At 42.0% G+C, this 21,190-nt stretch overlaps 1 protein-coding gene across 1 annotated transcript in view; it reads right to left on the reverse strand.

Moving 5' to 3' along the window:
- LOC309564226 (alpha-2-macroglobulin-like) overlaps nt 1-21,190 on the reverse strand; it is a 289,760-nt gene that overhangs the window by 125,264 nt on the left and 143,306 nt on the right. Inside the window, exons 14-15 of the mRNA XM_082268853.1 lie at nt 17,673-17,818; nt 2,786-2,935 (exon numbers count right to left, since the gene is read on the reverse strand). Of these exons, the coding sequence (XP_082124979.1) occupies nt 2,786-2,935; nt 17,673-17,818 (296 nt within the window). The remainder of the gene's footprint in view (nt 1-2,785; nt 2,936-17,672; nt 17,819-21,190) is intronic.

The following is a 21,190-nucleotide window of genomic DNA, read 5'->3' on the forward strand; positions in this document are numbered from 1 at the left end:
AAAAATTAAATTACTTTTTTATCTGCAAGGTGCTGTGCCACCCTATATGAGTGGTGGGCAGTGGCAGTGGGCACAGTACAGTCAGTGGGCCTGACACACACTGGCAGGCAACTGCAATTATATTACAGAGGAAAAATTAAATTATTTTTTTATCTGCAAGGTGCTGTGCCACCCTATATGAGTGGTGGGCAGTGGGCACAGTACAGTCTGTGGGCCTGACACTCACTGGCAGGCAACTGCCATTATATTACAGAGAAAAGATTAAATGACTTTTTTATCTGCAAGGTGCTGTGCCACCCTATATGAGTGGTGGACAGTGGGCACAGTACAGTCTGTGGGCCTGACACTCACTGGCAGGCAACTGCAATTATATTACAGAGAAAAAAATAAATTACTTTTTTATCTGCAAGGTGCTGTGCCACCCTATATGAGTGGTGGGCAGTGGCAGTGGGCACAGTCAGTGGGCCTGACACACACTGGCAGGCAACTGCAATTATATTACAGAGGAAAAATTAAATTAATTTTTTATCTGCAAGGTGCTGTGCCACCCTATATGAGTGGTGGGCAGTGGGTACAGTACAGTCTGTGGACCTGACACTCACTGGCAGGCAACTGCAATTATATTACAGAGAAAAAAATTAAATTACTTTTTTATCTGCAAGGTGCTGTGCCACCCTATATGAGTGGTGGGCAGTGGCAGTGGGCACAGTACAGTCAGTGGGCCTGACACACACTGGCAGGCAACTGCAATTATATTACAGAGGAAAAATTAAATTAATTTTTTATCTGCAAGGTGCTGTGCCACCCTATATGAGTGGTGGGCAGTGGGTACAGTACAGTCTGTGGACCTGACACTCACTGGCAGGCAACTGCAATTATATTACAGAGAAAAGATTAAATTACTTTTTTTATCTGCAAGGTGCTGTGCCACCTTATATGAGTGGTGGGCAGTGGACACAGTACAGTCTGTGAACCTGACACTCACTGGCAGGCAACTGCAATTATATTACAGAGAAAAAAATAAATTACTTTTTTATCTGCAAGGTGCTGTGCCACCCTATATGAGTGGTGGGCAGTGGGCACAGTACAGTCTGTGGGCCTGACACTCACTGGCAAGCAACTGCAATTATATTAAAGGGTAAAAATTAAATTACTTTTTTATCTGCAAGATACTGTGCCATCCGATATGAGTGGTGGGCACTGGCAGTGGGCACAGTACAGTCTGTGGGCCTGACACACACTGGCAGGCAACTGCAATTATATTAAAGGGTAAAAATTAAATGACTTTTTTATCTGCAAGGTACTGTGCCACCCTATATGAGTGGTGGGCAGTGGGCACAGTACAGTCTGTGGACCTGACACTCACTGGCAGGCAACTGCAATTATATTTCAGAGGAAAAATTCAATTATTTTTTTATCTGCAAGGTGCTGTGCCACCCTATATGAGTGGTGGGCAGTGAGCACAGTACAGTCTGTGGGCCTGACACTCACTGGCAGGCAATGGCAATTATATTACAGAGAAAAAATGAAATAACTTTTTTATCTGCAAGGTGCTGTGCCACCCTATATGAGTGGTGGGCAGTGGGCACAGTACAGTCTGTGGACCTGACACTCACTGGTAGGCAACTTCAATTATATTACAGAGAAAAAAATTAATTACTTTTTTATCTGCAAGGTCCTGTGCCACACGATATGACAACTGCAATTATATTAAAGGGTAACAATTAAATGACTAGTTTATCTGCAATGTGCTGTGCCACCCTATGTAAGTTGTGTGCACACAGTACAGCCTGTGGGCCTGTGGCCTCTCACACACGGGCAGGCAACTGCAATATATATGTATATATATATATATATATATATATATATATATATATATAAATATGTCCTTACAGCAGGAGTGGACACAGAACACTGGCCTAGCTAACGATTTCCCTATTAATTCAGCAGCAGCAGCACTCTCCCTGCTCTAACTAACACTGCAGCTTCAGAATGAATCTAAGATGGATGCTGTCCTTGCTTTTCTATAGGAGGTGGGGGGAGTCTGGGAGGGAGGGTATGCTGGTTGGCTGGAATGTGTCTGCTGACTGTGAGGTACAGGGTCAAAGTTTGCTCAATGATGATGTATAGGGGCGGAACGAACATCGCATATGTTCGCCCGCCGCTGCGAACGCGAACAAACGATGTTCACCGGGAACTGTTCGCCGGTGAATAGTTCGGGACATGTGTGAATGTTTTACCGGCTGCTGTCTGTTCTGGCTGATTTATGAAAAAAAAAAAAAATTACAATTGCAATACTTCTGTTATGATTTTGTCCATGTGCTGGGACTATTTGTGCACAGCTAGTACATCTTTTGTGGCTGCAAATATGACCTAAAGGTTTTTAAAGTTTGCCTCCCATTAAAGTCAATGGGGCCTGCCGCGAACTTGCGGTTCGCGGACTTTTGAGAAAATTTGCGGCTGACGTTCACGAACCGCCCCGGCCGATGTTCGTCCATCTCTAGTGGACTGCCTTCCCAGAAGAGTTGAAGCTTTTATAGCTGCAAAGGGTGGGCCAACTCAATATTGAAACCTATGGACTAAGACTGGGATGCCATTAAAGTTCATGTGCGTGTAAAGGCAAGCGTCCCTCTACTTTTGACAATATAGTGTATAGGTAGCAATTTTTAACAATACAACAATAACCTTCTGCTGAATGATTACAGAACTCCCTTTGTTAGTATTTTTGGAAACATTAAAAAAAAAATTGCAGTAGTCTAGCTCAAATAATCAATTCAACACTCACTTTGTCTGCGGTCAGCTCCTTTTCTGGTTTCATTAACACCACACTCTCATCCACCACCCTGAGACCACAGAGAGAGCCAGGAGCAGCCTGAACCTGGAGAGACACATCCGATCCTGGGAGGACCTCATCTGGTGAAAAGCCGACTGATACCTGGCAAGGTTATAAATGACAACAATTGAAGGGTACCGCAAAATAACAGTATTGATTTAAAGTGATAGGAAATGAGTTCCGCGCTAAGGATATTCTAAGGATGTGCAAATGTGAAAATAGGCTGCAGCCTACCCTGAACTACAGCCAAAAGATTCTGTATGAAATAGTAAATGTAAGTATGGGTGGTGGCGCTGCCTGTATACAGGTGATGATATAAATAAATAGATGGATAAAAATAAGTGCACTAAAAGTGTGATACAAATGTGATGTACAATGGATCAGTATGATCAATCAATAAACACAATAAAAATATATAAATATAAAATAAGCATATCACATATAATATAATAAATAAACCAGTGATAAAGTGCACATAAAGTGACCAAGTGAATATGAATATATATATATACACACAAGTGATTAAAAATAAATGAATAAATATGTAAAAATATACTAGTGTACATATCAAGGTAAAGTGGCAGTGACAAAAAGTGCTGGAAATATTGCACTATAAATAAATAAATAAATAAATAAATAAATAAACAGCGGCTGGTGATATAAATATATAAAATGTGACCACCAATGGTGCGATAAGGTGCACTAAATTAATTAGTAAATATATTGTGGTGTCTGATAAGGATAAAGTCCAAATCGTAATTATGAGTCCAGTGATATATGGATAAAGGAAGAGAAAATGTTCCAAAAATTTGATGTGTGCCCACGCCGATGGTAACTTCTACAAGGACCCCGTGGTGGGTGACTGGCGAGGTGTAGGGTGACCCCTAAGGAAGAAAAACCTACTAACCAGATATACCCACCCCACACAGGGGTATAAAGATGTAATTGGCGCTCCTTTTCAGTATCTCCTGATTCCCTTCTATAGTGGGGGGGGGGAGGTATTTCAGGGCGTCCCTGGGGGTCCGGGTATTCCAACCAGAAAGGCAGGCTCCTAAGGTCCTCTCCTATCGGGGAATTGATCTGTCCGATGGTCCGTGGGTGGGTCCCATCTCCTCGGGGATATTGGGGTAGGAGGGTCGTGTAGGGCAAAGAGAACTCAATAGTGTGATACCGTTTAAACTGTTTTATTAAGGTAAGTAATGCAGTAAATAGGTACTCACAATATAGCAGTAAATAGCAAGCGGTAAGCAAACGGTGTAGCGAGTGTCCCGGAACGCAATGCGTTCCACCAGAATATCGGAACCGGAAGTGATGTGACGGCGCTGTACGCGTTTCGTCATCAGACGTCTTCTGCAGCTTCGCATCACTTCCTGTACCTTCCCTTATGTACGTGATGGTTACCAGGCAACGGCAGCCGCTCGGGATCTGAACAGCGGAAAGAAGGCGGTAATGCGTCTAAGGCTTCTAAAAAATGGCGGGGGATAAACAAAGACATCCCAATCTACAACAATAATGCCAATTGTTAGAAATTCGCTGTGATCCAAAGAGGGGAAAGAAAAGGGAGAAGTAATACACAAACGGAACCTGACATTCCTTAGTGAATATATGTATATGTTGACCGTGCCATATAAAAAATATAAAAAACCATCATAAATACATCCAGGGAGAAATTACAATTAAAAATACTATTTTATTAACAAGACTACGTATGTATTGCACATTAATATGTAAGACATTATATCATTTAAAAAGAAACGAGCGAAAGAAGGACATGTAGTGGATAAAAATGAGTATTGCATGATGAATGTGTGGTACATATAAATGAAAATGGAGTGGTAAAAAAAATAATAAAAAAAATGAAATAGATTGAATAAGAAGGCAAAAAAGGATGGGTCAAGTAAATGAATGAACATATGTATTGCAAAAAAGGGGGTCAGGTAGATGAATAAACATATGTATTGCATCAATAAATATGTGTTATTGTTTATATATGTAAATGGCTAAAAGGAGAAGGCAAGAAATATAATGTGTATATGTATATATAAAGGAAATTAATAATAAATAAATAAAACCTTAAGGAAATGTTAAGTATATATAATGGGTAGAAGAATTAGTATGTAAGTGTACAAGAATTAGTATGTAAGTGTACATAAAATATATTATTAGAATTGGAGAATAAAATATATGACTATTAGAATAAATGTCAGTGGATATTATAATGTGAATATAAAGTATGATAAATATGAAAAGACGTAAAAATGTAAAAAAAATGTAAAAATCTAAAATTAAATGTACGATTAAAATATATATAGTGAGGGGTCTGGTATAGTAATAAATAAGGCAAAGGAAGGCATATGTGAAATATTTAAAAGTTAGAAATAAAACAATTGAGGTCTATATCCAGGTTTAACCCTTTGGGCTGGAGAGTATTGAGTCTATATATCCAACTGGTCTCGTTTTTAGAAATCTTGATTCTTTTGTTTTCGCCCCTCCAATGTCCTGAAATAGAGTCTATGCCTATAAATGTAAGTCCTCTCGGATCCTTGTTATGTACTTCGGCGAAGTGCCTGGATAGGCTGTGCTTTGAGAACCCTTTTTTTATATTCTTAATGTGTTCTCTAATACGTACAAATAAGGGCCTAGTAGTCCTGCCGACGTACTGAAATCGGCATGGACACTCTATAAGGTAGGTCACGTGGGTGGTCTGGCATGTAATTCATTTATTAATTCCGAACTCTTCACCACTCCATCTCGGCTTAAAATGTACAGTAATCGCCCCTCCATCGCGGGGGTTACGTTCCGGACCCACCCGCGAAAAGTGAAAATCCGCGAAATAAAAAGACCCTATTTAAATACACCCTAGTCATGTTTTGTTAACTTTTTAATAGCATTTAAAGGTCTTTAAACAAACTTTTAAGCAATAAAAACACATAAAAGAGAGAGAGAGAGAGCAAGAGCATTGTAAAAACACAAAACTATTGTGCTAACAGTACAGTACTGTATACTGTACAGTAGTAAAAAAAGAGTACAGTACAACTGTACTGTGCAGTATAGAGAGAGAGCAAGAGCATTGTAAAAACACAAAACTATTGTGCTAACAGTACAGTACTGTATACTGTACAGTAGTAAAAAAAGGAGTCCTTGTTATGTATAGAGAGAGAGAGCAAGAGCATTGTAAAAACACAAAACTATTGTGCTAAAAGTACAGTACTGTATACTGTACAGTAGTAAATAAAAGAGTACTGTACAGTATTTGTACAGTACTGTACATACAGTACTGTACTGTACTCAGCAGAAAAGAAGATGACGATAAGCAGCAAATAAGAGCAGCTACTGTCCTTTTGAAGGCGCAGGTTCAGCATGCGCTTCTTTTGGTGTAGGTGGGTCGTCTTCTTGCTGCTCCATGACCTCCACTTCTACATCAGAGGTGCCTGTGGAGGTACTTGGGGTGGATGTGGCCTTCTGTTTTGTGAAGAACATAGTTATAGGCAGTTGCTGGGCGTGTTTCTTCTTTTGGGCGAGGAGGTTCTTGTACACCTGAATGGCTCCATCAATGCTGTTTTGGAACTGCAGTGAACGAACCATGTCAGGATCCCACTCAGCTAACATCTGTTTCAGGTCATTGGCCGTACGCATGACCCTGCCAAGACGCTCAATTGACAAGCCTTCATCTTCTTCCTCCCCCTCATGTTCCTCCACTTCCTCCTCACTCGCTGACTTGGTGAGTTCAGTCAGATCCTCATCGGTTAGTGGAGCTGAATGGGTTTCAATTAGGTCATTGACATCGTCCTGGGTCATATCCTGAAAACCTTCACCTCCTAGCAACTTCGCCAGCCTAATTGATTTGTCCACAGCTGAATGATGAACTTCGTCAGGAGAGAACCCTTCATATTCATGAATAATTTCTGGCCAAAGCTTCTTCCAACAGGCATGCAGGGTCTCCTTCTTCATCTCCTTGAGGGCCTTTTGTATGTTCTCCAGACAAGTTGCAATGGTGTAATTACGCCAGTAGTTCTTCAAATTGAAGTTATCATCATTGTTCATGGATTCAACAAGATGATTCAAGGAGTTGCGAGTGTACAGCGCCTTGAATGCTTGTATCACACCCTGGTCCATAGGCTGAATTAAAGACGTGGTGTTGGGTGGAAGGAACTCAACTTGCACTCCTTCGTACGATAGATCCATGGCGTGGCCTCCTGCATTATCCATCAGCAGAAGCACTTTAAAATCAAGGCCAAGTTCGGCAAGGTAGACCTTAACGGCTGGGATGAAACAATTATGGAACCACTCAGTTGTGAGGCGTTTAGTCATCCAAGCCTTAGGGTTATGCATCCAATAGACTGGTAGCTGTTTCTTGTTTTTATGCTTCAGTGCTCTGGGGTTCTTGGCCTTGTAGATCAGGGCTGGCTTGATCATAAACCCAGCAGCATTTCCACACATAACCAAGGTTACTCTGTCCTTATAAGCCTTGAATCCAGGGGCTCTGGCTTCCTCCTTCATGATGTAGGTCCGTTTGGGCATTCTCTTCAAAAACAAGCCGGTCTCATCCATATTAAAGACTTGCTCTGGTTTGTACCCACCCTCCTCGATGAAACTCTTGAAGGTCTCATTGGTGTACCTTGCAGCAGCTTCTTTGTCGGCAGATGCAGCTTCACCTTGCAATGAAACACTCTTCAACTGATAGCGTTTCTGGAAGCTGTCAAACCACCCCTTGCTGGCAGAAAAGTCTCCTGATGAAGATGTACCTGTACTAGAAGTAGAAGGCTGATCAGGATTGTCGTTGTCTGACTGTTTGGCTGCGGCAGAGCCTTCTTCAGAGCCTCCTTGATTGGCAAAAGTGTCGTACAGCTTCTTTGCCTGAGTCCTGATGATGTTACCATCCAATGTGATGCTTTTTTTTCTGCAATCTTGGATCCAAATGGCCAATGCAGTTTCCATCCTAACAATGGTTTTATTGCGGGAAGAAACAACTCTTTTTGCAGCTTGGTTTATGGACAGTGCAGCAGTTGCCCTGATATTCTTGTCATCCTTTTTGATGTATCGAATCGTTGACTCATTCATACCATAATGGCGGGCTACAGCAGCATAACTCTGTCCTTCCTTTATCATATCAAGAAGTTTCACCTTCTCCTGAATTGTAAGGAACTTCCTCTTCTGTTTTGGCTCACCAGAAGCCTTAGCCTTAGATGATGGGTGTTTGGGTGGCATTCTTGCAGGCATTCTTGCTTGTGGTTGGCAAAGGAGCACGGAGCACATCTGCACATGCTCCAAATCGCGTTATCGTCCCCTCTAACGTCACCGCGCTCGGTGCGGTCCACGAGCGAGGCATGCGTTCCACCACAGCCTCGTTCTGATTCTCTGATTCACTGCTACATAACCGCGAAAGGGCGAAATATTACCGCGATATCCGAATTAATGGGTCCTAATTAGAATAGCGCGAATTACCGGGACCGCGATACCCGAATTAATGGGTCCTAATTAAAATAGCGCGAATTACCGGGACCGCAAAAACTGAACCGCGATGGAGCGGGGGATTACTGTAGTGTTTTCCTTGGTTGCATCTTAGCCATTTTGCATGGCAGGCATCTGTTGCATCGTATAAAGCCTTTAAGTTCAGGGAACATCTTGACTGGTTTAGGGGGGGTCAATGGCATTGTGGACCAGTTGGTTCCGTAGGGTGGGAGCCTTCCTATAAATAAATTTGGGCTGACTTGATTGTATTTTAGATAGTGTCCTGTCTGATTTTAATATAGGCCAATATTTCTTCACAATCTTTTCAGTCTGTCTAAAGCCCCTATGAAATCCGGTTAGAAAGGCCCCATCATTGGATTTATGATTTGACCTTCTAGAATTCTTTAGGAGTTCATCCCTATTCATATCTTGTACTTTCTTCCTGGTGTTTGATAACTTCTGTTTGTTGTAACCTTTTTCTTCAAATCTAGCCATTAGGGTACCAGTTTGTTGGATATAGTCTTCCAAGTTGTCACAATTTCTTCTAATTCTAACAAATTGGCTTTTTGGGATGCTTTCTTTCCTGATCGGGTGATGACAACTTGTTGTGGGTATGAACCCATTTCTGTCGGTAGGTTTAAAATAAGTCTTACTCTTGAGTTGTTGGTTCTCTTTGAAGATAAGTAGATCCAGATAGTTAATTTGGTTATGGTTCCATTCTCCGGTAAATTTTATCCCATAGGGGTTCTCATTCAATTCTAAAAAGAAATTACTTAAAGATTCTTCCGTGCCCTCCCATAAAATGATAATATCATCAATATATCATTGATAAAAAGCCAATTCGGGTATATTATGTGTGTAAATAGTCTCTTCTTCTAAAAGATCCATAAATAAATTTGCAACGCTGGGTGCATAGCGGGCTCCCATTGCGACCCCTTTGGTTTGTATATAATATTCATGTTTGTGCCAGAAAAAATTACTACTCATAGTAAGTTTCAGACCCTCTAAAATATATTTTATTTGTGTCTGTTTAAGTTGAGTCCGTTCATGTAAAGCTTTCTCCACTGCCCTAAGGCCATCTGATTGTCTGATACTAGTATAGAGAGAGTTGGCATCTATGGTGGCTAGGATGCAATTCTCTGGGATATGTAATTCTTTCAGTGCCCTGATGAGATCCGTACTATCCTTAAGGTAGGACTTCCCCATTTTTACTGCTGGTTGTAAATAACTATCTAGGTATTCTCCAAGTCTGGAGAATAGCGAGTTGACCCCACTCACAATAGGTCTACCTGGGGCTTTGTGTATTTTGGGTGGATAATAAAGGACAGGGATCTAAATATTGTGTTTCTTTCTTGTCCAATATTCCTAGTGTCTTGCCTTTATTGATGTAGTCCTTCAATTTCTTCTTGTATGTTTTAGTTGGGTTATTCTTTAATTTCTCATAAGTGCCTTCTACTCTTAATAAATTGGTCATCTCTTCTTCATAATCATTTTTTTTCAGGATAACTAGTACTCCTCCTTTATCTGCGGGGTGGATAATTATTTCCTTCTTCTTCTCCAATTCTTTTATAGCTTGTTTGATTTTATTGTGCTTTTTAGGTTGGACCTTAATTTTGCGTAGGTCTTCCTCGACCATTTTCTTGAATGCTCCAATACATTCCCCACCTGGTACTTGTGGGTTAAAAATAGAATGATTCCTGAGGCCTGGATGTGTGAAAATGGAATCCTGTGCTGTAGATGTGGGTCCTTTAAGTTTAAACATTTTTTTAATATTAAGCTTTCTTAAAAATTTGTGTAGATCTATAAAAACTTCAAAAGGGTCGACATCCTTAGTGGGGGCGAATTTAAGACCAAGATCTAAAACCTGTAATTCTTCTTTATTAAAAACAATGTCTGTAAGATTAAAAATGCCTTGACCTAAAATTCTCGCCTTCGTTTTCTTCCTCCCTCCTCTCTTGCCTCTCGTGCGTCTTCTTCGTCCCAGTAATGGTTTTGGTGATAGGGCCTCATGTGACCACCTTGTTGTGGTCCCCTCCATTGTTCTTGATAATCTCCTCCTCTGTATGTGGTGGGTCTCCTGTCCTGGGAATAGTTGTAATTCCCCCTGTTCTGTTGGCCCTGTGAACCTATCCATCCTGTTCTCCCTTGTGGTCTGTACCAGCCTTGTTGTCTGTAAGGAGGAGGCCTTCTCTGGTGGCCTCCTCGAAAAAAAATCCCTTGGTCCATTATAATGGGTTCTTTCTCTATTATCCCTAATTGGGGTGTAAGTATCCATCCTTGCTAAAGGAGAAAACCTATTAATTGTGGGAAGATTGAATATTCCTTGATTCTGTGTGTTAACCCTATTATAACGGTCCCTGGGTGGAGAAGGTGGTCTACCTTGTGGCCTAGGGAGTTCTCTAGGCTGTACATTTCTATTCTCTTGAATAGGTACTTGGTTTTCCCCTGAATCCCTGTTGGGTCTGAAAGTAAATACTTGTGGGGTTGATGTAAAGTTTATGCAAAACCAAAATCTTTGTTTTACTGATAATGGCCCTGCAGGCAAAATTCACTCACACAATCAGGACTGATGATCGTTGTCTCCATTATAGAAATACTGTATATGGGAAATCCATTTCTTTTTTCATCAAGTAGGTTTGTATTTAGGCTGACCATACAATGATCACAATTTGTCTAGCAGGAACTGGACAAATTTTGGTCTGTGTGCGGGCTCACCTACTCAAATGAAGTTGATTGTTTATTTGACTTATGTCAAAGGGACAGGAGTAGGGTGTTATACCATGTAAGCCATCATCAAAATTGAAAGTTTGGATTTAGAGTGATGGTAACTAAATAGATTGTAGTGCAAGTTTTCAAGGCCTCTTCTTCAAACAATGTGCACTGATAGTAAAAACATGCAACTTGTATGTGAGACAGCAAAGAGATGAATATTAGGATAAATAGATATGGGTTGGTTTCTCTGTGAGATGGAAGACCCCCTGTCTCACTGAGACAGTGATCCATATTTATCTAAGGAGACATAACACAGCCATTTAGGAGGACATTTGATGGATGATATGGGGAGGATTCGGAAGATTATGACAGGGCCATATCAGTATGCTTTTGATTGTGGTAGCATGGATTTGTCTGTCCATTTTGTGATATCCTCTGTGCGTCTTCCCCTCTTCCCTTGCCTCTTGGCCCCTTTGGACTGTTTGTACACCTAGATAATAATACGACACTTAATTTTATAATGGCTGAAGATTATTCCAGACCTACACCCATTGTTAATTTATCTCCTGAGGAAGTGAACAATGTTCATGAAACATGTTGCGAGAAAACATTCTGGATTCTGGAAAAATGTTAAATAATAATAAGTTATATAATAGAAATTACACCTGGAAAGAATCAAACTACTATGTATGGTTTAAGGGCTCGTTCACGCGGTCCGCCTCCGCAGGCTTGCAGAGCGGAGAGGGAGGTGTCTCAGCACCCGCTGCCCTCTATGGGGGATCGGAGGAGAGCGGACCGCTTGTCCGCTCTCATCAGATCCGCTCCGCTCCGATTACTGAACGGATGGAAAAATAGGGTTTCCATCTGTCCAGATTTCAGCACAGGATCGGATGCGGATGGCAGCGGGTGTCAGCGGAGGTGTCTCCGCTGACACCCGCTGCCCCATAGAGCTGCATGGAGGATCCGATCAGATCCGCCTAAAAAACTGACAGGCGGATCTGATCGGACCGCCCGTGTGAAAGAGCCCTTACTGTCTTCAAACATTTTTGAATGGAATTACCAGCTGTAATGTGATTTTATTACAGTATGTAGCTGTAGTTTTATGATGTATGAATAAAAGTTATACATTTTAGATTTGGTTGCATTTCAGAATAAATAGTGGTGCCCAAAAGGTCCCATTTGGCATTGTGTTTTTCAAGCTTTAATAAATAGCATCTGTCAGGAAATCCCTGTGAGACGTCTGGGGCGTGGCCGTGCACAGGCTATTCCCAGAAGAATGTCTAATGGGCGTGGCGCCAGACAGGCTATTTAAAGGAAGTTCAATCCTGTTTCCTGTGCTGACTGATCTTCAGCTGTTTCCTGTGACCTGATGATACCTGTATGCTTCCCTGTTGCTGACATGGCTTGTTCTGAACTTGGACTTGAATTCTGCTTCTGCTTCTCTGCTAAACCTGACCCGGCTCCGTCCCTGACTTTGGCTCTGCTTACGATTTGGTACCCTGCTGCACCGCCTGTTGATGACCCTGGCTTTCCTACTACTCTGACTCCGTTTCAAACCTTGTCTCTCAGAGCTACCCGAGTGCTTTTCCTAGCTATCTGCTGCACCTGTTCCATACATCATTGCATGTTCCAGTTTCTGGGATCCAGACAAGCAGCCTATCCTGATTCATCATCAACCACAGGCACTCGTGTCCCTCCTGGCCTTTGACATCCTCTGTCTCACCTTCAGTGGGGTCTGGGCCGGAGATATAAGAGAGGCCAACCTCGTCAACTCAGACCAGGTATGTGACAGTATCAGTCAGCCAACTATGGAGTCTGAAAGGGAGGTCTCTCCACTGGAGAACATTTGCCGATTGATCTCTGCACTATCCCACATGGTACAAAGCCTGCAAGGAAAATTGGATTGCATCGAAGATCAATTATCGGCCCACAAAAATGACTCTTCTCTGACGGAGCCCAGCACATCCTGTGCGGCGGATTTCCACCCGGAACCTCGGGTTCCCATTCCTGAACATTTTTCTGGAAATCGAAGAAAATTTCTGACTTTTCGTAATTCTTGTGAACTATACTTTTCCCTGTTGCCTTGAACCTTCTCTTCACAAGATACCAAGGTGGGGTTCATTATCTCGCTCCTTCAGGATGAGCCTCAATCCTGGGCTTTCCATCTTCGGGAACAACACGATCCAGCCTTGACAACCATGGACTCTTTTTTTTCTGCCATGTCCCAGCTATATGCAGATCCTTTTTGTCATCTGACTGCTGAATCAAAGCTTAGCAAGTTAAAGCAAGGCCTAAGGCCTGTGGAGGATTATGTGACAGATTTCCGTGTATGGAGTGCCGATACTCTGTGGAACCATTCGGCCCTCCATCATCAGTTCCGTCTTGGTTTGTCTGATGCCCTAAAGGATGAACTTGCCAGGGTGGGGGTACCAACGGCCTTAGAAGACCTGGTGAACCTTGTCATCCAGATTGACCGGAGGCTACATGAGAGGCAAGCCGAAAGAACTAACAAGGCTCCTTTGGTCCGCCTGGAGTTCGGGGCTGATACTCCTCTCATTACTGTTAACCCCCCAGAGGTACCTCACCACCCTTCACGAAGGAGTTTCCAGAGATCCCCTCTGTCCTCATCGGAACGTCTTCGACAGTATCACTCCAATCTCTGCCTCTACTGTGGCGATGCCGGTCACCACATTGCAGAACCCCCTCTAACTGGATTTCTATGATGCATCCACCCGGGACTAATCAAACACATCTCATCTTGCTTTGTCATCTGAAACTTCCTGAAAAGACTATCTCTGTTTCTGCTACTGTAGACTCTGGGGCCTGTAGCTGTTTTGTGGATGTGACATTTGCAGCCCAACACAATCTACCTCTCTGTACCAAGAAACAAGGGTTTGTTGTTCACCTGGCTGATGGCTCTGGTATCAAGTCTGGTCCAGTGACACAAGAGAAGGCTCCAATTTTCTGCTCTTCCTCCTCTGGTCATCAAGAATTCCTTTGCCTGGACGTTATAACATCACCCATGTTTCCTGTCATTCTTGGTATACCCTGGCTGAAGGCCCATAACCCTAGCATCAATTGGCTCATGGGTGAGATTTCCTTCTCTTCTCCCTTCTGCCGGGCACACTGTGTTCCTGAGGAGTCTCTTACTGTTACCTCTCTCCTTGGTATCCATCTGGACTCCGAAGTCTTGAAACTGGTACCCACAGTTTACCAGGAATACCTGGATGTTTTCAATAAAAAGAGCGCTGATTCTCTTCCTCCCCATCGTACATACAATTGCCCCATTGAACTGTTGCCAGGGGTTGAAATACCTTTTGGCCGGATCTACCCTCTCTCTGAGCTCGAATTAGAGACTCTCCGTAACTACATTAATGAAAGCCTGGAAAAGGGATTCTTCCGACCCTCCACTTCACCCGCAGGAGCGGGCATATTCTTTGTTGAGAAAAAGGACCATACCCTTAGGCCCTGTGTGGATTATCGTGATCTCAATAAGATAACTGTCAAGAATCGTTATCCTCTTCCCCTAATTCCTGAACTTTTCCAGAGGTTACGAGGGGCACAGGTGTTCTCCAAACTTGATTTGAGGGTGCCTACAACCTAGTCAGAATTCGTGAAGGAGACGAATGGAAAACCGCGTTTCGAACGCGCTTTGGGCATTTCGAATATCTGGTCATGCCATTCGGTCTTTGTAATGCCCCAGCCACATTCCAACAACTTGTTAATGATATATTTCGGGACTATCTTGATTTGTTTATCATCGTATACTTGGATGATATCCTTGTATTTTCCAGTTCTCTCGACCTACACAGAAACCGGACAGACCGAGAGGACAAACCAAACTCTTGAACAATATTTAAAGTGCTTCTCTTCTTTTTCTCAAGACGACTGGGCGTTACTCCTCCCTTTAGCGGAATTTGCTTATAATAACTCTGTCCATTCCGCCACCAAGCAGTCTCCTTTCTATGCCAATTATGGATATCACCCCTCCTTCCTACCTGAGTTACCTATGGAATCTGCTGTACCAGCTGTACAAGAAAGACTAAATTTTCTTAATGCCAACAGTCAGCTTTTGCGGGAAACCATCTTGAAGGCACAGGCTGGTAATAAAAAAAATTTTTGATAGAAGAAGGAGAGGGAATTTGAATTTAAAACCGGGGGATAAGGTCTGGCTATCTACAGCAAACCTGAGATTAAAGTGTCCCTCAAAATAGCTTGGCCCAAGATACCTAGGTCCATTTTCTATCAGGAAGAAGATCAATTCTGTGGCATTCGAATTAATCTTACCAAGTAATCTGAAGATCCATCCCGTGTTCCACGTTTCTTTACTGAAGTCAGCAGTTCCCAACCCCTTCCCAGATCGTGGATCTGAAGTTCCTGCTCCCCTTTTGTTCGAAGGTAATGAAGAATTTGAGGTGGAGTCTATTCTGGACTGTAGAAGAAGGGATGGTTGGACACAGCTTCTTATCAAGTGGAAGGGCTATGGCCCTGAGGATAATTCCTGGGAACCTGCTTCAAACGTCCATGCTCCTCGATTGGTACGAGCCTACCTTCTTCAACATCCTGAAAAACTGTCTATTTTGGGCATCCGGAGGCTGCCCTTAAGGGGGGGGGGCAATGTCAGGGAATCCCTGTGAGACGTCTGGGGCGTGGCCGTGCACAGGCTATTCCCAGAAGAATGACTAATGGGCGTGGGGCCAGACAGGCTATTTAAAGGAAGTTCAATCCTGTTTCCTGTGCTGACTGATATTCAGCTGTTTCCTGTGACCTGATGATACCTGTATGCTTCCCTGTTGCTGACCTGGCTTGTTCTGAACTTGGACTTGGATTCTGCTTCTGCTTCTCTGCTAAACCTGACCCGGCTCCGTCCCTGACTTTGGCTCTGCTTACGATTTGGTACCCTGCTGCACCGCCTGTTGATGACCCTGGCTTTCCTACTACTCTGAGTCTGTTTCAAACCTTGTCTCTCAGAGCTACCCGAGTGCTTGCCTGGCTATCTGCTGCACCTGTTCCATACATCATTGCATATTCCAGTTTCCGGAATCCGGACAAGCAGCCTGTCCTGATCCATCAACAACCACAGGCACTCGTGTCCCTCATGGCCTCACCTTCAGTGGGGTCTGGGCCGGAGATATAAGAGAGGCCGACCTCGTCAACTCAGACTCCTCCCAGGTATGTGACAGCATCACAGTAAATCCAAACTTCTATTTTTTTGATGGCTGACTCGGTATAACACTCAAATGCCACTTTCTGGTCACAACTGTCTGAGAGGAGATATCTGCTTGCTTTGGAGAAATCTTTGGGTTCATTTACTAAGAAGTTTAGAATCTTTTGAGTGTTTTATTTACTTCAGTTTGTTTAAACTTTTTTTTTACTTGACGTTCATGTTATCCCTTAAGGAGCTGACAAGCCTCTATATGATAACATAATGCTGGTGACAGCATCTTTTATGGTGACATCAAGGGCTATTAGACCCCTAATGTTACCTCTGCACTCCACTGTGACTAATCAAGCATAGCTCTGACCCTTTAAGGTGAAAAAAAAAGAGCTAGCTGCTTTTGGGATCATTCCCTAGATGATCAGCTAAGCTTCCTCCACTCTACACAATGACACAGGCCATGCCTGCCCTGGGACCCACAGATGGGACAGCGGAGCCTGAATAAATGTGGTTGAGGGGAAAATTACTTTTCAGTGGTTGCTAAAGTAAACAAGTGGGTTTACAGTTGCCTGAATCACTTTCATCACAAAGCCAACAATCAGCTGGCAAGTGTACACACACACTTCCAGCTACTATTGCATCTTGAAGTTTGTGTAAAGACATAAAGCTTTCATCAGCGGCAGCAAAAGGGTTAAAGGTAATGCCTAGATGAGGAAAAGATCATGATGGTGGAACACATGCGACTAAAGTTCCCAAAACACTGCTTTACCATGCAGCAGGCATCTTATCATCATCATCATACTATTAAATTGCCCCAAATGCAAAGAGCAGGTAATTAAATTAACAGCTTACATGTCTATCGTGCCCCCTTGTGGCAGGTAGTTAATACAATTCCAGCCAGATAGCCTATATAAACATCTTCAGTGATGAATGGTCTGAGACCCTGTAACAAAACTACCCCCTCTGTTTACTACTCCTCAGCGTTTAGGTCATGTCTGGAAGCACCTACACACACACACGCACACACACACACACACACACGCACACACACATACACACACATACAGGGCCCTACTGTTTCTGGTGGTTCCAGGCCTAGTTTACAGGAGAGTCTTGCTGAACACTTGGGTCCTCATGACACAGGAGTCCCATGTTACTGGTGAGTATCCCTGTACTGTGACCTTTCTTCCCATCACCAGACAGGTTTACTCTCCTAAACTAGTTCACCGACCATTTCTTGACAGGAACACATCTCTAATTCTCTGCTTTCCAGGTATAGTTTCAGCCAAGCATTCATAGGAATGAAAGAGGACTCAAATTCCCACTACAACATTCCCACTGTAACATTGTTTACTATAACTAAACATTTTAGAGCATACATTAATCTTTCACAGTTTTTTTAGAGTAAGTTGGTACATGAAGATGCCCTTAGATCACTTTAGAAAGTAAGATGAGCTCAAAGGTTCACTTTAAGGTCTGACATGAATACAAAGTATAAGTCATGCTTAGACCACTCACTTTATTCTTGAAGCATCTCTGAACTTTATAGTTTGCTGAGTCAGCTAAAATGTCTCCATTTGGTAACATAGCGTACACAATTGCCAATAGAGTAGAAGATTTTCCTGCACTCAATGGGAGCTTCAATGTATCCTTGCCATAGTGATCTGCAAAAGGTTAAAAAAAAAAATACTAGAGGTTAGCAAGTTTCAGTTAAGAAAAAGGCAATAAATACAAGTGTATTTATCAAATCGCATCATTTCCGCTGGGTTGGAACGCACTTCCGGTTGTTGGAAAGCATAGCGTTCCGGAAGCGTGTCGTGATACTGTAAACAACGACTTTGACGCTGCTCGTATTGCCACGTATTTTTACAATTTTAGTACAATTTTTTGACAATAAATTTGTTGAACTTAACAGTACTTCACTATGTGAGCCCTTTCCTTCTTTATTAAACAATATCTTTTTATTGGGGTTTTAAAAAAAAAAAAAGGGGGGGATATATAAACCGGGCATGTGAAAAACTTCCATGACACGCAGGTCATTGCATAACAATATACAATATCAACAATGTTCATACAAGCAGTAAATAGAAGGGTAACATTCAAAGGCAGCGGAGGTCTTAGATTCTAAGGGGGCATAAGGCTCCTCTCCCTACCCGACCCAGCCCCCCCAACACCTGAGTCTCTCATTTCAGCCAGGGTCAGAGTGGGCCGGGGGCCGGGCAGAGTGACACTCACCACGAAGAGTTGCCCCTGTTACCCACAGTCTAAAGTAACAGACAAGAAAAAATCATGGGAGTAGCACCGGTCTATAGGGTGGGTAATTGAACTGGGAGCATAGGGTAGGGGGAAGGGGAGGGTACAGTCACTGCACAACTCCTTTCCTTCTTTATATACGCCCTGAATCTCTACATATGCACACCATCCATTGCTATTGATGTCCGTGATTGGATGAGATACATCCTCTTGGGCCTAACAATGCTTATTACCCCTGTGGGGGTACAAATATCTGCTTTCTTCACCTGCACAAGTCACTTTTGGAGTACACCAAGATTTTTTACCATCTTTTACCAACTTTTATGTTAATATTTTTTGCTCACTTCTATGGACTATGGTCTGATGTGCACCAAACCACTTTGCACTTGTCACTTTATTTATATATTTTTGGAAGTTATACATTGGATGTACTAATTAGAAATATAGTATTTACTAGCAAATAGTGAATATTTCACTTTATGTCACTCATTTGATGTACAGTGAGTCACCTTTGGTTTTTTGACAATATTTATTTATAAGTGTTGAATTTACCACAACACTATTTCACTTTGGCACTTTTCACTTTAATGTTTATTATATATTGTTGATTCATTTACAAGTGATGTTGTGCTGTCACTAGACACTTTCTATATGTTTTGAGTTACTCACACTTAGGCAGCGCCATATACCTTCACTTGATTTTTCAATTCTCTCTATATACCCCTTTGTGGGACTATATATAGAAGGTAGGCTGCAGCCAGGTTAGTGTATTCACAGTGCGGATTTCTTATATATATATATATATATATGGAGTGCTGAAAGTCTCACTTTGTCCCTCACCCAATGTGCTTGCTACAGTAATTGAGGAGGACATGTGAGGTTAGGGAGCAGTGCCTTATCTTCAATTGCCATTTATTTACATTAAAAACTGCAATGATTTTGATGGTATAGTTTAAACTGTGCATTTACCTGCATTTAAGTGTGTTCAGTTTAGCTGTGTTTAGAAAAAATAAAATTCTGTGTGCTCAAGGGCAAATTAGATATTCTGAATGCATCTAAGCACGTGTAAAGGCAAATACATTTAAATGCAAGGGAACTTGATCTGGAAAGCATTACATTTTTTATACTTCCGAGATAAATCTCTTGCACCTAAGTAATCTAAACACAGGAGGCTAATGTACACAGGAGGCTAATGTGAATGTTGCCTTAAGAGGAAAACGCTGTCATTAAACAAGCCAGCAGAGATAAGTAAATTAATCTGCACAAGTCACAGATTGGGATGAAATGTGAATTAATCAGCGCAGCCAAAAAGTAAAAAATATAAACCAATATTTGTGACTGTGCAAAAAAGTGTGATAAAAAAAAATCAGGTACCATTCAAAAAACATTTGCAAGCTAAACACTAAAAAGTGATTCCACAACTTTTTCCAAAACTATCAAAATAAATCAATTGTAGTTCAGCGCAATCAGATAATCATCAATCAACAAATATCAGAATGTCCATAAATTAAATAAAATTCCTCAAATCAAATCTGTGATAAGAATGAGGTCACCTCCGTGCCATAAAGTGCAAAATTCTTCCAAAACATAAAACAATAAGTGCCATGTGTGCCTTTACCAAATGTAATCACCAGCTGCTCACCTTCAGATAATGACCCCTAAAAAACAGACAGGTCAAGGGCACTTTTCCCCTTCAGGGGTTAATTCATAGGTGGTAAAAAGGTTTCCTCTGCAAGCCTCATCCGAGTTTTTAGGAACAATCATGAGAAGCAAACAAGAAACACCATATACGTTTTCTCCATTTTTACATTTTTTTTATATTGCTCAAAAAATAAAACTTACAGAATGCCGTTGACATGAGCACATAATAAAACCAAGCACAATGCCCGGAACAGTATACGTACAATGGCCATACCCACTGGTAAGATAGCCACGGGATAACATTATAAATGTGGCTCTGCACCTCTATATGTGTTCAGTCCTAATGCGGGACTTTATCAGTAGGCAAAGAAAGGCGTGGCACTTATTGTTTTGTGCTTTGGAAAAAATTTGCACTCCATGGCATAGCGGTGATCTTATTCTTATCACAGGCTGGACTAGAGGGATCTTATTTGATTTATAGACAATCTGATATTTTTTGATTGTGCTGCACTACTATTGATTTATTTTCACAGATTGGGACAACACTCTAGAGTGGGAGTCTCCAAACTTTCCAAACAAAGGGCCAGTTTACTGTCCTTCAGACTTTTCTGTGGTCAGTGGGAGTAGATGAGGCCCTAGACTTTGTGGTCAGTGCGAGCACAAAAAATTAAATAGCACCCCTGTGATTAGGAGGAGGAATAGTGCCCAACCAATGGTATTAGTGGGAGGGATAGTCCCGCTATCATTGGTGTCAGGGGAAGTAACAGTGTCCCATTGTTGGTATTAGTGGGAGAAATAGTGTCCCATCATTGGTGTCCATGGGAGGAATAATACCCCATTCGTGATGTCAAAGGGAGGATTTGTGCCCCAAGGTCTGGATGAAGGCAGGCTCTGTGCTTGTTTTGAAAGCATCAGCTTGAGACTCTTCTGAGATCATTTTAAATTCCATGACAGGTGCAGCTGACTTCATTCTGATCTGTTTAAGCTAATTTTGCATTCCTGTAGACTTGTATGTAAATTTAAAACTTGCTTGACTCAAATAAAAAGTGTTTCAACACAAGTCTTATGTTTGGTTTCTAGGAACTATATGTCTCAGTGTCTGGAGGTGGTAAGGGTTATAGAAAATATAATTATACAGTGGT

The sequence above is a fragment of the Pelophylax lessonae genome, assembly GCF_965119305.1.
Source record: "Pelophylax lessonae genome assembly, chromosome: 9".
Taxonomy (NCBI): domain Eukaryota; kingdom Metazoa; phylum Chordata; class Amphibia; order Anura; family Ranidae; genus Pelophylax; species Pelophylax lessonae.